The sequence below is a fragment of the Periplaneta americana genome, chromosome 14 (genome assembly GCF_040183065.1).
Source record: "Periplaneta americana isolate PAMFEO1 chromosome 14, P.americana_PAMFEO1_priV1, whole genome shotgun sequence".
Lineage (NCBI taxonomy): Eukaryota > Metazoa > Arthropoda > Insecta > Blattodea > Blattidae > Periplaneta > Periplaneta americana.
The window spans coordinates 53,048,697-53,066,333 of record NC_091130.1 but is presented as its reverse complement, the minus strand read 5'-3'; the positions used below and the strand labels follow the sequence as shown (position 1 = coordinate 53,066,333).

At 38.6% G+C, this 17,637-nt stretch overlaps 1 protein-coding gene across 7 annotated transcripts in view; it reads left to right on the top strand.

Annotated features, from left to right (window-relative positions):
* The window catches only part of LOC138713282 (microtubule-associated protein futsch-like), a 1,205,925-nt gene that overhangs the window by 779,806 nt on the left and 408,482 nt on the right, over nucleotides 1-17,637 (top strand). For all 7 annotated transcript variants that reach the window (XM_069845262.1, XM_069845261.1, XM_069845263.1 and 4 more), the window contains exon 6: nucleotides 4,972-5,110. In XM_069845262.1, the coding sequence (XP_069701363.1) occupies nucleotides 4,972-5,110 (139 nt within the window). The remainder of the gene's footprint in view (nucleotides 1-4,971; nucleotides 5,111-17,637) is intronic.

Below are 17,637 nucleotides of genomic sequence, written 5' to 3'. Positions count from 1 at the left end.
GATGAGTATTATATCGCAGGCTAGTTACTGATTGTTACCAGAGCTCAAACTAGACTTATTTTTAGGGTTTAGAGCTACGAAAAAGGAAGTTCTCTTAACGAAATGAAAGTGAGGAGTTAGAGAGATAGTGAGTACAGAGATAACATACTGACGGACAACGAATCGGTTCACTGGGATTTCTCATGGAAAACAGACTGTATTCTGCTAGCGATAAATTGACACCACATTGTCTTCGGTAACTTTTTGGTTATCATGCTAATCACTGGAACAGAGATTCGTGGGTTCAAACCCAGACGTGGACGATCGATTTTAAAGGCCGCTAAATCCTTAATGTTTTCTTCCTAAGTGAAAGATGATCTGTGGGTCTATTCCCTATATTTAGAACACACAGAAAAACCTTGTTTCTCATAAAGAACTACAGCCAAAATCTGTTTGCCATATCTCACTGCTGCTGCTGCTGCTGCTACAGGCCATTCTTTTTTTTTTTGTGAAACCAAATTCATTCATGCACCGTAGCTCATAGTAAGAACTTATGGTGGGGGTAAGTGGGCTATTTAGTTGTTAGTCGAATCGTAGCGAGGGAAGAAAACTGTTCAATCCACATTTTCCTTTCCCACACGCGCAGGTAGGTTTCACGAAATAGCGAACGTCCTATACTGCCATTACTACTACTAATTTCGAAGATAATGTGGCAGAACTTCTCACAAGACATATGAATTAAAAGTTGTTTTGCAGATTGAATATTCGTTCTGTTGTAAAATTTTTATATCCATTAATTTAAATTATGTGTATATATATAGATGTGTGTGTGTATATATATATATATATATAATATATATACTGGGTGTTCATTTCAAAGTGTGTCATGACGTCACTCTTGTGAGTCAGCGATTTGAAGCGAGTTTCAGCTTTTATGTCAGAGAAGTTGCCTATTAATCAAGGCGTTCAATCTGAACTTGAGAACGTGTACGGTATAACTTGAACGTCGTAGCAACAGATGGCGGTCTGTACGGTCTGTGTGCTACCATAACCTCTTTCGAACTATGTTTTACGCGGCCAAGTCTTACGCAGGGTATTTGTTATCGGTTGCGTACGGCAACATTCCACTATACAAATCAAATGCTCCGTGTCCATGTTAACCTTCGAAGTTAATGTCAACAAATACGTAAGAAATCGTCTTAACCCTCTCCCCATATCCTGACAGTAAGAAAAACCCTACCTCAGTACATGTTTCAAACAGTTCACATTCCTGCCACTACCGGCGTTGCCATACATATCACTAAGTACTCTTCAGAATGAACGCCGTACTTGCTATGCAACTTCTCTGACACATAGATAATACACCTCTGCGGAAGTGTAGGAAGATTGATTTCTCTAGGCTCATCGACTAGCCATGTGACGGCATACAGTGAGCCATGCCACACTTTGAACTGAACACCCAGTATATATACTGTATATATATATATAATATATATATATATATATATACACGTTATGTTTTAATAGCACTTTAATTGCAATGATTGTAGCCTTGAACCTCTGAACAAACTTTGAATCTTGAGCCAGTATGTAGCAAGTTTCCCGAATGTAAGCGACAACGCCGTTGCTTCCGGGCTAGTCAATTCAAAGCACAGATCACACACAAGTCCGAAGACAAAATACGCATTATAGGACCTTTCACTCTCCCTCTCTGCGTCTCGCCCCGCAAAGAAACAGCTCGGGACGCGAGACACGGGTTAGTATGTGATACCCTCCGCTCTGTGCTGCTAGTAGCGCAGCCTACACTCTGCGAACAAAAGCTGTTTGGGCTGCCTAACCTCTAGGCGGTTTACACATTCGAATGATTTTCAGTGCTATTAGGTGTTTGTCGATGCTACCCTGTATCCATTATTGAAGAATGTTTATTTAGATACTTAGGTTCTATCTACCATCTATATATTTAATAATGGTATCCACTATAATAGGAATTGTTACACCTTTTGAACAATAGCACTACTTTTAAACATAAACTCCGTAGTATAGTTCAGTTATGGTAGCCAGTAATAGATTTGGATTCTAAGTACCACAACCAGTTACAAAGCATTTTTCCCACAACATATTACAGCTTAATATTAGTACGTCACTGAATCTGCCAATGCTTGGAACCATTTGTGGCTCACATAGTAGCAAATCTATTACAATATTATTTCTTAAAAATTTTATCATCGAGTCGAAGTTGGTACTTCTTTTGCCGATTGCAACCTACTCTACCTAAAATTTGTCGACTCAGAGATTCCGACACTAATGTTTAGTATAAACTGTATGTACGGCAATTTAATTGGTGTAGATTGACTTATACACCAAATAATATGAAGATATAGAAATATAATCAACACTTACAGGTTTAATAATGTTTGTTTTTTTAAGTCATGATATAGTATAACCATGGAAAAACGAAGTTGTGTCCATATTACTCTTTAAAATTATTTTAGAGCCATTGTTTTTTAATTGGTTATTTTACGACGCTTTTTCAACTACTATGGTTATATACTGGGTGTTCAGTTCAAAGTGTGTCATGGCTCGCAGTATGCCGTCATGTGGCTAGTCGATGAGCCTAGAGAATTCAATCTTCCTACACTTCCGCAGAGGCGTATTACCTATCTGCCAGAGAAGTTGCCTAGCAAGTACGCGTTCATTCTGAAGAGTACTTACCGATACGTACAGTGACGCCGGTAGTGGCAGGAGTGTGAACTGTTTCGAAACATGTACTGAGGTGAGTTTTTTTCTTACTGTCGAGATATGGGGAGAGGGTTAAGACGATTACTTACGTATTTGTTGACATTAATTTCGACGGTCAACATGGACACAGAGCATTTGATTTGTGTTGTGGAATGTTTCCGTACGCAAACGATGACAACATATACCTGCCTACAACTTGACCTCGCAAAACACAGTTCGGAAGAGGTTATGGTAGCACACAGATCGTATAGACCGCCATCTGTTGCTACGACGTTCAAGTTATACCGTACACGTTCTCAAGTTCAGATTGAATGCCTTGATTAATAGGCAACTTCTCTGACATAAAAGCTGAGACTCGCTTCAAATCGCTGACTCATCAACTGTGACATCATGACACACTTTGAAATGAACACCCAATAGAGTCTGAATGAGATTAAGGTGACTATTACACTTTTACTGCGCCATACTACTTTTGACCAATAAACGATACGAAAGGATATGGCTGCCTATCGCTACAATTTTATCACTTTCCTAGCATTTCTTTATTTTTATCACTTTGTTTTTATCACTTCTCTAGCATTGGTTTCTTTGTTTGACAACATTTCAAAGTGCAAATTCTCTACGGTACTATAAAACATGCTTTGCGAAATTCTTTCCAGTGATACTCATGCAATGGATGTATATTTAAATTTAGCAATATTTGCCATGCTGATTACTTTAAGGAGAACTACATCCTCTCCATTCATGACATTCCTACTGTCTGCTCAAGTGCTACACGAAAATTTAAAAATATATAGGCTACGTAACAAATAGAAATATGCAATTTTAGGCTCTAAAATCTTAAAAATAGGTATCAAAGGGTAAAATACATTTTTATGCATCATAAAACCGCTTTCAAACGTTCATATTTTATATAAAAAGTGAAGATATTTAACTAGTTTTCAGTCTGATCCGTTTGGGTATGATTAATATTAATTTATTATTATAAAGCTATTATGATAGTAGAAAAAAATTCTTGCTGGTTATATTATGATTAAAAGATGGACGTTATCACATATGACAATCAATAATGCATAATCTGAAAGGACAAATGAAAATCATAGATGATTAAAATGGCTACTGCAAATCAACAGCGGGCACAATGTGTTCTTTGGTATGCTGAATTTGAGAATGTTAAAAGAATTCAAAGGGAACTTCGACGTGAGTACGTTGTGCGTAATGTCATTTTAGTAGATTATTTTACGACGCTTTATCAATATCTTTTAGGTTATTTAGCGTCTGAATGAGATGGTGATAATGCCGATGAAATGATTCCGGGGTCCAGCACCGAAAGTTATTTAGCATTTGCTCATATTGGGTTGAGGGAAAACCCCGGAAAAAACCTCAACCAGGTAACTTGCCCCGACCGGGAATCGGACCCGGACCACCTGGTTTCGCATAATGTACCTAATACGATTCCATAATGTTGTGATATCGAACATTTATAGAAAGAGGTTCTGTGTTTTTAGGGGGGGGGGGGAACATGCAGGAGTTCTCAGGCGAAACCCATTACGAGAAGCAGCTATCTTTTGGTTTGGCCCCCAAACTCCCCAGATCTAACCCTTCCTGACTTCTTATGGGGTTTTGTTAAAGACATTGTCTATTCACAGAAACCCAGGAACATCGATGATCTGAGAGTAAAAGTTACTCAAGCTTTACAACAAATCACCCCTCTTATGTTAAAACTGACATGGGCTGAATTGTATCACCGTTGAGTTGTGCAGGGTGCGCAATGGGGGTCATGTTGAGCTCTGAGGAATCTCCCATCTTTCAGTGTTGTATGCACAAAGTTTCAGCAAATAAAGTTCAGTAGTAAATGTTTTACGGTGTTTTTCTTTTATCCATATCCAAAAGGATCATCTTGTAGTTTATCCCTACAGAAAAAAAAGACGTTTAACTAAAATCCGAGGTCTACTGATAAGTTGTTAACCACATCACCTACGCTAAGTTTTAAGTTGAGAAGAGCGGGTGGACGTCATAAGTCTTTAACTATGTTATGAACTGCCCTCTCTACGTCATTTAATGAATTATCTCTCTGCTTTCCATGATTTGTGTCCTCCATAATCAAACTTTCGAATGTGACCGCATAACTTCATATAGTATTTATGAAATACGTGCATTCTTATAGCCTCCTATTCACATGTGTTTGTATAAAGCAATTGTATGGGAGAGAGTTGATGGTTGTTTTAACCTGTATGATTGGGGTCGTTGCAGAAGAGCCCAGGAGGAACGTCTGATGGCCTGGCCTCTTCGTCCCCCAGGCGAGAAAAGGACAAGAGTTCGAAGCGCAAGTCGAACCTGAACCGGTCCCTGGCCACGGAGGAGGTCTCCAATGACAATGCATTGCTGGGAGGTGAGTAAGATTCCAACAGGTGAAAGGGGACCGGATCGGCACCCACTTCTCCAGGTGTGACGTTCTTACTTTTCATCTCGTCCCCTATAGTAGGTCGAAAGGAAGTATTGTGTTCTTAGAATTATTGTGGTGGTGGTGGTGATGATGATGATGATTATTATTATTATGATAAAAGATGTCACATTACTAAAATTTACTACTGCTGTTGCTGGCAGTGGTAGTGGTGGTGGTGGTGGTGATGGTGGTGGTGGTGATGATGATGATAACCGTACTAGTATAATAGACTGATTCGCCACCGGCGTGGCTCAGTCGGTTAAGGCACTTGCCTGCCGGTCTGAAGTTGCGTTCGGGCGGGGGTTCGATCTCCGCTTGGGCTGATTACCTGGTTGGTTTTTTTCCGAGGTTTTCCCCAACCGTAATGTGAATGCCAGGTAATCTATGGTGAATCCTCGGCCTCATCTCGCCAAATATCATCTCGCCATCACCAATCGCATCGACGCTAAATAACCTTGTAGTTGATAAAGCGTCGTTAATTCTGTGGTATTCGGGTAAAGGGGTATAAGTCATTTTTTCGTCCAGCTGGAATTTTGTTCCCCAGATGAACACACAAGTTAAATTATACAAGTGGGTGTGCAAAAATCAAAGAATACAAGCAGTTGATGTGTTTTATTTGTGTAGAAAATTATTTGTAATAAGGGTTCCAAGTTTAATTTTCATTTATCTCCGAACTCATTTTTATGACTTATCCCCCTTTACCCAAACACCACAGAATTAACCAACTAAAAAAAAAATAGACTGATTCTGACCACATTTTAATTGGAGAATTAAGAGGAGGATTATCAGTACCCAAGCGAGTAGAGCAACAATTTAATGTTAGGATATTCAATATTCCAAAATTAAAAGATGAGAAACCTATATTCCGTTTTGTGATTAAATGAACTGTTAATTAGAAAATTAAGTTGGAATTTTCAGCAGTCTGGCAACATCGCCGCTAACACAGTCCTCGATTTCATAATGTTGTGGTATCGAACATTTGTAGAAACAGGTTCTCTGTTAAAAAAAAAAACATGCAGAAGATCGCAGCCGAAACCCAGTACGAGAAGCAGCTATCTCATGGCTTGGCCTCCAAACTCCCCAGACCTAATCCCTCCTGACTTCTTCGTGTGGGGTTTCGTTAAAGACATTGTCTTCCAATCATACGAAGTTGAATGAAAAACTTCAAGATTTACTACTAATCATACAAGCTTATCAGCAAATGCAGATACATACATATTACGTGGAAATTATGTAATGTGTATACATAATGTAAAGAAGGAATATTATTTTAGGGACGCAGTGCTACTAAATATTTATATGGAATACTTTTCTTTCCATGGGGGATAAAACAATCAAGAGAAACATTCTACTTCAAAATTCGAAATTTCAAACAGATTTGCCACTTTAGGAAGTTTCGAGGAAGTTGAGGAATTAGATATTAATAGCTTGTGGGAAAGTTTCGGAGATATCAAAATTGCTGCTGAGCAGAGCATAGGTTATTATGAAACTAAGAAAAGAAACCGTGGTTTGATGATTGTTGCATGGTAATAGAAAGAAGAAAACGTGCAAAATTGAAATTGTTACAGGATTCAGTTGAGACGAATAGAGATCATTATTTCAATGAAAGACGGGAAACAAGTGTTACAGTTAGGAATAAAGAGAGATTACTTCAAGGAAAAACTGTATGAGGTAGAAACAAATAGAATAAAAACACTAGAGATTTATATAAAGGCATAAAGGAAAATAAGAATGGATATGCGGGAAATGTAAACGTGATCAAGGATGAGAATGGTGACTTATTTGCAGACTCTCATTCCATCCTGAACAGATGGAAAAACTATTTTTGACAATTACTAAATGTACATAGGCGAAATAGAAATGGTCGGGATGATGTTCATATACAAACTGCTGATCCATTTATACCCGAACCCACACTTTCTGAAGTCGAAGTTGCGAAAGAAAATTTGAAAAAGTGAGTCTCCAGGTATCGATCGAATTCCAGCAGAATTAATACAAGAGGGTGGAAGCGCATTATCAAGCGAAATTTATAAGCCCGTACTTGCTATTTGGGAAAAGGAAATTGTACCAGAAGAATGGAAGGAGCCCATTTATTGTACCTTATCTTTAAGAAGGGGGAAAAGCCCAACTGTAGTAACATTCTAGGAATATCACTTTTATTAACGTCATACAAAATTTTGTCCAATATTCTTTTGAGAAGAATAACTCCTTATTCGTTATGTAGATGAAATTATTGGGGGATCATCAGTGTGGTTTTAGGTGTAATAGATCGACTATTGATCACGTTTTTTGTATTCGATGAATATTTTGAAGAAAAAGTGGGAGTATAAGGCCACAGTACATCAGTTGTTCATAGATTTCAAAAAGCCATCTGACTCGGTTAAGAGAGAAGTTTCATATAATATTCTTATTGAATTTGGTATATTCAAGAAACTAGTTTGATTAATTAAAATGTGTCTCAGTGAAACATACAACAAAGTCCATGTAGGCCATTTTCTGTCTGACGCTTTTCCAATTCACTGGGGTCTAAAACAACTAGATGCACTATCACCTTTACTTTTTTAACTTTGCCCTAGAATATGCCATTAGGAAAGTTCAGGAAAACTGGGAGAGTTTGGAATTCAACGGATTACATCAGCTGATTTTTATTCGGATGACGTGAATATGTTAGGAGAAAATCCACGAATCTTTTAGGGAAAACACGGGAATTTTATTTGAAGCAAGTAAGGAGATAGGTTTGGAAGTAAACCCCGAAAAGATAGAGTGTATGATTCTCTCGTGGCCAGAACATAGTACGAAATGGAAATATAAAAATTTAAAATGTATCCTCTGTAAAGGTTGAAAAATTCAAATATCTTGGGGCAACAGTAACAAATATAAATAACACTAGAGAGGAAATTAAACGCAGAATAAATATGGGAAATGCCTGCTATTATTCGGTTTAGAAGATTTTTTCATCCAGTCTGCTCTGGAAAAAAATGACAGAATTTATAAAACATTTATTTTACTAGTTATTCTGTATGGTTGTGAAACTTGAACTCTCACTTTGAGAGAGGAACAGAGGTTAAGAGTGTTCGAGAATAAGATGCTTAGGAAAGTATTTGGGGCTTAGAGGGATGAATTTATGTGAGAATGGAGAAAGTTACACAATGCAGAACTGCACTCCTTGTATTCTTCACCTGACATAATTAGGAACATTAAATGCAGACGTTCGAGATGAGGAAGGCATATAGCACGTATGGGTGAATCCAGAAATGCATATAGTGTGTTCGTTGGAAGACCTGAAGGAAAAAGACCTTTGGAAAGGCGAGACATAGATGGAAGATTAATATAAAAATGAGTTTCAGGGAGGTGGGATATGATGGTATGGACTGGATTAATATTGTTCAGGATAGGAACCGATGGCGGGCGTATATCAGGACGGCAATGACGGGTTGTTTTAGAAGTCATTTGTAGGCAAGAGTTTAGGAAGTACTGTTAAAAGTTAATTGACTTTGTTAGATGTGCAATTATTTTCACAAGCTTTTGATGTGAATGTAATTTATAACTTAGGGTATAGAATATTTTTTGTTGTTATTTTTGTGTTTGGCCTAATTAGAAACACCAACAGATGTTCGATTACCAGTAAAACAAGTTTGTGAGGCACGTGGTACAAACACGTCAATAAAAAGCTTGCTTCAAACATTTTATTATCTTACGTTTCGTTTAAAGATTACCTAAATAAATTCAGGTTTCGCAGATAGCGTGTAGCGATATTAAGCTCATAGAATGGGAAGGGTACATATAAAAATTAGTGAACAATGGAGAAAAAACTCTTTAGGAAACAAAAAGATTAACACAAGATAGGTGAAATACAGGAAATGGATTACGACTTGTCCAAGAACCCAAACATCCGAAAGGGCAAAAGTGAAAAAAAGATGATTATAAGCTTATTAAGTTCTTTGAGTCATAGTGATTTAATAATAATAATAATAATAATAATAATAATAATAATAATAATAATAATAATAATAATTTCATTTAGTGTTCTGCCCAAGGGCAAGTCTTTCACTGCAAACCCAGCTTTCTACAATATTTCCTATTTTCTGCCTTCCTCTTCGTTTCCTCATATGATCCATATATCTTAATGTCGTCTATGATCTGATATCTTCTTCTACCCCGAACTCTTCTCCCGTTCACCATTCCTTTCAGTGCATCCTTCAGAAGGCAGTTTCTTCTCAATCAGTGACCCAACCAATTCCTTTTCTTCTTTCTGATCAGTTTCGGCATCATTCTTTCTTCACCCACTCTTTCCAAAAACAGCTTCATTTCTTATTCTGTCTGTCCATTTCACACGCTCCATTCTTCTCCATATTCACATTGCAAATGCTTCTATTCGCTTCTCTTCACTTCGTCGTAATGTCCATGTTCCTGCCCCATACAATGCCACCCTCCATGCAAATCACTTCATTAATATCATCCTTAGTTCTTTCTCCAGAGGAGACTTCCTGGCAGCAGCTCTTGTTACTGCTTATGGTACACCAAGTATTTGAAGCTGTATACTTACTCTACTGCCACATTTAGAATTCGCAAGTTTATCTTCTGTATTTTTCTTCCTATGACCATGCTGTTCGTATTATTTGCATTTATCTTCATTCCATACTGCTCACAGCTGTCATTTAGCTCCAGTAGCATGTTCTCTAGTATCATTTCCTCTTCTGCTAACAACGCCATATCATCAACAAATCTTATGCATTTTATTCTTCTTCCTACTACTATCACTCTTCCTATGTTCTGAAAACAGTTCTTTACTAAATTCATAAAGTAAATGATGAACAGGGTAGGTGATAAAAGACATCCTTGAGGGTACTCCTCTCCCAGTTTCACTTTCTTCTGACATTTCTTCTTCTATCCTGACTTTCACTCGTTGATTTAATAATGATGATAATAATAATAATAATAATAATAATAATAATAATAATGATGATGATGATGATGATAGTAATAATAATGATGATGATAGTAATAATAATGATGATGATAGTAATAATAATAATGATGATAGTAATAATAATAATGATAGTAATAATAATAATAATAATATGTAGTTCTATTTCGAAACATTATGCCCTTCAAACCTTTTCGTTCTCATTTTTGTGAGGATTACCAGTAATTCAGACGCAACGTTATCAGGACGGATAGAATTGCACTTTCATCTTCATTAATGATCATAATGTAGTTCAATATAGATCCACATCCCATTTGCATGCATTATGACTAGAGGTAAGAAGTTCGTACCAAAACCGTTAAGTTATGTGAGCTTGGACTATGTATCTACCGAGTGAACTCTAGTGACTCATCACTCAACGTCAACAAACCAGCAAAACAAACTTGTACTGTCGAGTGGTAACCAAAATTATCTTTGTGTCAATGATCCATGGCCTTAGAATCAGTAACAACCTGAACATTTAACATTATGTAAAAAATAATGATTGGCAATTACATTTTTAGTGATTTTCAGTATTAAATAATTTACATATAATATAAGAATAACAAAAAAGTACGTAATAACATATATCTAGCCTTGTTACAAAATAATAATTTGTATTTTCAATTTATCAAAAATATAAGTTTCTATATTCAGAAAAATAATATTTGTACCCTGAGAATATTCGTTCTACATCACAAGACGTAACTGGAGCAAATCTGAAATATACAGTATATATACCAAGTGAGCAACAACTTTGTGAATATAATAGACATTTCGTACATGGCACGTCACATTCAACCCGTAATTCGTTTCAAGAACACTTTTCATTTGTTGCTTTAATGACTGTTGGAACTTCTGCGGATTGGTACAATAATTATTCTTCCATATTTCGCGACGTCAGTCATTTCTGTATTTCTGGGGCTGCTGCAGGAAATTGTTTGAAGGGATATTGAAAAACACCATCATATATAGGTCGAGAAAGCAAAATATTATGTATATTTTGAGTCTACTTTGAAGTAGAATGTTTCTTTGATTGTTGTATGCCCCATGCAAAGAAAGGTATTCCACATAAATATTTCGTAGCCCAGCGTCCTTGAAATAATATTCCTTCTTTACATTATGTTACCACATTACATAATTTTCACGTAATATGTAAGTATCTCCATTTGCTGATAAACTTTTATGATTAATAGTAAATCTTGAAGTTTTGCATTCAACTTCGTATGATTGAAAGATTTAAATTCTGTCATGTTAAAAACCGCTCACTAATCTGTAAAACTCCGCTGAAAACGTAAGCACGTAATGAAACTGCTTCTGTACCGTGCATATTGCTGTAATGTAGTTACGAAAGTAATCCATCCACAGTTGCGGATATACTGTTGGTTGTTTATGTGAATAGAGTAGGCCTATAGTATAGCCTATAGATTAGGAGACAACTAATGAGATGATCTATGTGCGTGCTGCCCACAATCTGAAATCTATGTTTTGGTACGAACTTCCTACGTCTATTTATGACTAGGCCTACCATATGCGCATAATTTGTAGCAAGGTGAACTATATTTTTGGTGCGTTATCACTAGGGAACGGATTTCTAGGCACTTACGATTTTATAAAATCCAGTTTATGACTTTTAGTAGTTTATATAAAAGTAACAATTAATAATTGTAATTTTAATAACTATTCCTTTTTAGGTGGAATTTATGTACAAAAAACTGGTATTGACAATGAGTGCTACTGAACTGAAGACTCAAATTCTGTCAGTGAAAGAGACTGATTGCTGATTTGTCAGTTTAATTTTGCTTAACGGGAGTGCATTGACACGAAAACTTAATTTGTAAGCTCTGGCCTAACCTGAACAACCTACCACCCCTTTTATTCTAGGATGGACTTTCCCAAACGACTTCGTTTCCAGAAAATTAGGTAAAAAAATCTTCCCTCCACTTGTAAGACGAATATGGAACGAACTTGCCAGACTAGTGTTTGTGTGTGTGTGTGTTTTTTTTAAATGACATTTTTTGTAGTTATTGTGCATTTTTTTCATATTAGTATCAGTATTATTATTTTAAATATACGCAAAATATCGAAAAACCCATTTTTAGGCACAAACATAATTTTTAGATATTTATAGGAGTTTAATAATAATAATATTATTATTTATCTATTTATTTATTTATTTATTTATTCATTCATTCATTCATGTATTTATATATTTATTTGTGTATTTATTTATTTATCCATTAATTCATTCATTTATTTATTCATTCATACTGCAGAGTTAAGGCCCTAGAGCCTTAGAACCATATTTGAGTAACATATGTCTAGGACATAGCAAACAAAATAGATAAGGAATTTGAAATCCGATGTAAGGCCAGTGGTTAAGACAATAGAAGACAACACAAGATCAGGAAGAGATTCGCATAATTCCAATAAGATATTAAATAATCTTTTAGATACTTTTCCGAAATGTACGGAAATTTTAAAATTCTCTTGTAAAACTGCTTTAAGGGGAGTAATTTGAATTAGTTCCAAGAAGTGCCGCTTTTATAAAATATCAAAATCTACTGAGAATCATTTTCAGATAGTAAAGTTTGCTCTTGTACTCTGATGTGAGCTCTTCTCTGACTTGGTTCAAGTATTTTTATGATACACTGTCACCATTCTGTCCCTGAATTTATTCCACGATCAGGAGTTCTTGAATCCCGTTGTCATAGCGACGTGTATATGCCTCCAAGCCCTATTCAATAATTCCCGGTACTGTGGCTGCGTGTCGCTACAATCAATGTATCCTCTGGAAATTTGTTGCGGAACGCTAGATAGAAGCAAGAGATCTTGTCTGGAACTTCCAGAATATAGTTTACTTTCGCGACCAATGGCATGCATGAAATACACAGGACTAGATAAATGTTGGAAGAAGGGAGACTTTATCGTCACACCAAGTTCACAGATAAAATTGGTATACTGCAAAGGTAAATACAAAGCTAGCAGAAAAGAAGACAGGGAACGAAAAGGAACAAGAATGGGAAGAGGATTCGGAGAAAGCGAAGGCAGATAGGGTATGGCTAGAGCTGAGGAGAAGGTGTAGGGCCGTGGTGGTGGAGGTAAGGGAGAAGTAAGGAAGAGGAAGAGAGGTGGAGAGAAGTGCTATGGCGGCGGAGGGGAAGATTAAGAGGATGGGTGGAGGAAGGGAAGTAGGAGGGCGGAAGGAAAAGAAGAGAAAAGAGGAAGAGCGGAATGAAAAGGAGAGGAAAGTGGAAGAGCGGAATGAAAAGGAGAGGAAAGTGGAAGAGCGGAATGAAAAGGAGAGGAAAGTGGAAGGGCAGAAGAAAAGGAGAATAAAGTGGAAGGGTGGAAGGAAAAGGAGAGGAAAGTGGAAGGGAGGAAGGAAAAGAAGAGAAAAGTGGAAAAGCGGAATGAAAAGGAGAGGAAAGTGGAAGGGCGGAATGAAAAGGAGAGGAAAGTGGAAGGGCGGAAGGAAAAGGAGAGGAAAGTGGAAGGGCGGAAGGAAAAGGAGACGAAAGTGGAAGGGCGGAAGGAAAAGGAGAAGAAAGTGGAAGGGCGGTAGGAAAAGGAGAGGAAAGTGGAAGGGCGGAAGGAAAAGGAGAAGAAAGTGGAAGGGCGGAAGGAAAAGGAGAGGAAAGTGGAAGGGCGGAAGGAAAAGGAGAGGAAAGTGGAAGGGCGGAAGGAAAAGGAGAGGAAAGTGGAAGGGCGGAAGGAAAAGAAGAGAAAAGTGGAATGAAAAGGAGAGGAAAGTGGAAAAGCGGAATGAAAAGGAGAGGAAAGTGGAAGGGCGGAAGGAAAAGGAGAGGAAAGTGGAAGGGCGGAAGGAAAAGGAGACGAAAGTGGAAGGGCGGAAGGAAAAGGAGAAGAAAGTGGAAGGGCGGTAGGAAAAGGAGAGGAAAGTGGAAGGGCGGTAGGAAAAGGAGAGGAAAGTGGAAGGGAGGTAGGAAAAGGAGAGGAAAATGGAAGGGCGAAAGAAAAAGGAGAGGAAAGTGGAAGGGCGGAAGAAAAAGGAAAGTGGAAGGGCGGAAGAAAAGGGAGAGGAAAGTGGAAGGGCGGTAGAATAAGGAGAGGAAAGTGGAAGGGCGGAAGAAAAAGGAGAGGAAAGTGGAAGGGCGGAAGAAAAAGGAGAGGAAAGTGGAAGGGCGGAAGAATAAAGAGAAGTGGAAGGGCGGAAGAAAAATGAGAGGAAAGTGGAAGGGCTGAAGAAAAATTATAGGAAAGTGGAAGGGCTGAAGAAAAAGGAGAGGAAAGTGGAAGGGTGGTAGAATAAGGAGAGGAAAGTGGAAGGGCGGAAGAAAAAGGAGAGGAAAGTGGAAGGGCGGTAGAATAAGGAAAGGAAAGTGGAAGGGCGGAAGAAAAGGAGCGGAAAGTGGGAGGGTGGAAGAAAAAGGCGAGGAAAGTGGGAGGGCGGTAGGGAAAGGAGAGGAAAGTGGAAGGGCTGAAGAAAAAGGAGAGGAAAGTGGAAGGGCGGAAGAATGAGTGGAAAGTGGAAGGGCGGAAGAAAAATGAGAGGAAAGTGGAAGGGCGGAAGAAAAAGGAGAGGAAAGTGGTAGGGCGGAACAAAAAGAAGAAGAAAGTGGAAGGGCGGAAGAAAAAGGAGAAGAAAGTGGAAGGGCGGAAGAAAAAGGAGAGGAAAGTGGAAGGGCGGAAGAAAAAGGAGAGGAAAGTGGAAGGGCGGAAGAAAAGGGAGAGGAAAGTGGAAGGGCGGAAGAAAAAGGAGAAGAAAGTGGAAGGGCAGAAGAAAAAGGAGAGGAAAGTGGGAGGGCGGAAGAAAAAGGAGAGGGAAGTGGGAGGGCGGTATGGAAAGGAGAGGAAAGTGGAAGGGCGGAAGAAAAAGGAGAGGAAATTGGAAAGGCGGTAGGGAAAAGAGAGGAAAGTGGAAGGGCGGTAGGAAAAGGAGAGGAAAGTGGAAGGGCGGTAGGAAAAGGAGAGGAAAGTGGAAGGGCAGAAGGAACAGGAGAGGGAACTGGAAGGGCAGGAGGAACAGGAGAGGGAACTGGAAGGGCAGGAGGAACAGGAGAGGGAACTGGAAGGGCAGAAGGAACAGGAGAGGGAACTGGAAGGGCAGTAGGAAGAAGAGAGGAAAGTGAAAGGCAGAAGGAACAGGAGAGGAAAGTGAAAGGCAGAAGGAACAGGAGAGGAAACTGAAAGGGCGGAAGGAAAAGGAGAGGAGAATGGAAGGGCGGAAGGAAAAGGAGAAGAAACTGGAATGGCGGTAGGAAAAGGTGAGGAAAGTGGAAGGGCAGAAGGAACAGGAGAGGAAAGTGGAAGGGCAGAAGGAACAGGAGAGGAGAATGGAAGGACAGAAGGAACAGGAGAGAAAATTGAAAGCGCAGTAGGAAAAGGAGAAGAAGAACAGTATGCGAAGAAAGGAGAGAAAGAACAAGGTGTAGAGGGAAGACGAAGAGAGGACGGAGGAGATGAAGGAATAGAAGTACGATGTAAATAAAAATAATGAATGACACAAGGATATGCAGGTAATCTTATAGTCTATACGTTTCTTTATAACTACGGTGTCTTTTTGTGATAGTATTAAAATGAAAGTGGACCATTGGTGAATTCGTCCTGGCAAGAACACCCGAAGTACCTGAACAGAATTGTACTCCAATGACTTTGTCCACAACAAATAATCACATTGCTACGAGGGTTAGGCCCTGAACCGCCAAGATGAAGGAGCGAATCTCGTTGCTTGTGAATGATACCCAGCTACAGTGCACACATATGCTTCCTGCACATCTCATAACGGATATGGGTCACAAGTCTCAATGTGGGTCAAACTGGGTACGAACGAGGTTGCTGAACTGCGACCGCCTGACCCAGTCTGGAAGAGTTGAGGTAGGTCAGATCGGATTGGCTGGCGGTTGCCATGGTAACGCTATATGTCCTTGTTGCGTGTCGCGCCGCTCCGCGCCAGACTGTTAACAGCGCATCGATCAGCTCGCGCTTCCTAATGTATGAACGACGGCTGCATGCGAATGAATGAGCACCGGTCAGCAGCCGTTCCCTCTTCTGCTAGATGAAGAAAACATTCTACATCGTTATCTTTGCAATCATCGTTAGGGATATTAGCCTGCATAACATCTAAGCTCATTACAGTATTATCACAGTCTAGTACAGGCCTGCACAAGGTTTGCGCTCTCCGAGCCGGCTCACAGCTCATGAGCGGAATGCAGATATTAGCTGCGCTCTGTTATGAGGATGAACTGCAAGAAGGGGTGATCTCGTACAAAATGTACACAAAAGAAAGTAGTATTACGAATACTTATGAAATAAATTCCCGTTCAGTGTTTGCAAAACTATCTTGGACTATTATTAATTAATAAAGAAATATTTATTTTACAGAAGTAATAGAAATTCTATAGCTACTTAAATGTACAATATCATTTTGTTATATTTTTATTTATTAGTACATGAAAACGAGGTTTTATGCTGTTGGTAGCTGAAAGGAACAGTAGCCTACTGATCGTAATGAAACATCAGTTACAGATGTTCGATGCTGCCTTTGTTAAAGTTGATAACAGAAAACAGTTGCTCACAAATATAAATGTTGAGCCAAACATAACAATCATTTTCATAGCCAGCCTGTGTAGTCGTGTATATTATTGCTAATGTTTAGTCTTGTAAAACTCAACCAGGCTAGTAGTATTATTCAAACGATCTTTAGCTCTTAGGTCACATTGAAGATCAATAAGTTCGAGCTGTAAATCGTTAAATGTTATGTTCCGTCTTTTAGATTCCTCCATACTGTACTGTAGCAGTAGGTAAGCAACGTGAAACAGTTCCTGAAAATAGGCCTACACACTGCACTCCACTAGATAGCTGAGTGGTCGTTTCCCTCTCCTCTACCTATAGCAAGTCTGTCATTATGACGTATCTTCCTCCCCGTTTCGGCGAGCGGTAAACACCCCTCTCCCGCTCCGAAAGAGCGCGCGCGCTCGTTGAGCGCTGTTTGTGCAGGCCTGGTCTAGTATATACAGTCACGAAGCTTGAGTTTTGAGGGAGCTAGAAACAATAGACTGTGCAGGCACTATTTCGCATTGTCTGTAATGAAGCGATAGTAGCGATCCTAGTAGTTAGCAACTATCTATGGATGCATATTTACTACATATTGAGCTTCGTGACTGTATATATTAGACTGTGGTATTATATTAACTACTAGTGGCTTCTGCAGCAAATGCTGAAAACTAACTTCATTAGGCATTCAAATAAAAATGTTTCAGATTTATTTTCAGTGAAGATTACCAGACATTTTGGAAGTTATTTGCTTCCAAAGTAATAAAACATACTCTCTCTGAATGATTTTTGTTTATATCAGATACTTTTTCTTCAACCTATCCACCTTCAGTTTTTGAGTTTCAACGCGAAAACGCAAGTAACAATGTCAGGACGATCAGTGGGTTTTTCATGTTGGAGTAAAGCAATAGCTATTTCAGGTCATTATGGATTGTAGGTGAAAGTTAAAAAAAAAAAAAGTCAGGTTTGCTATGCTTTCGAACAATAGACA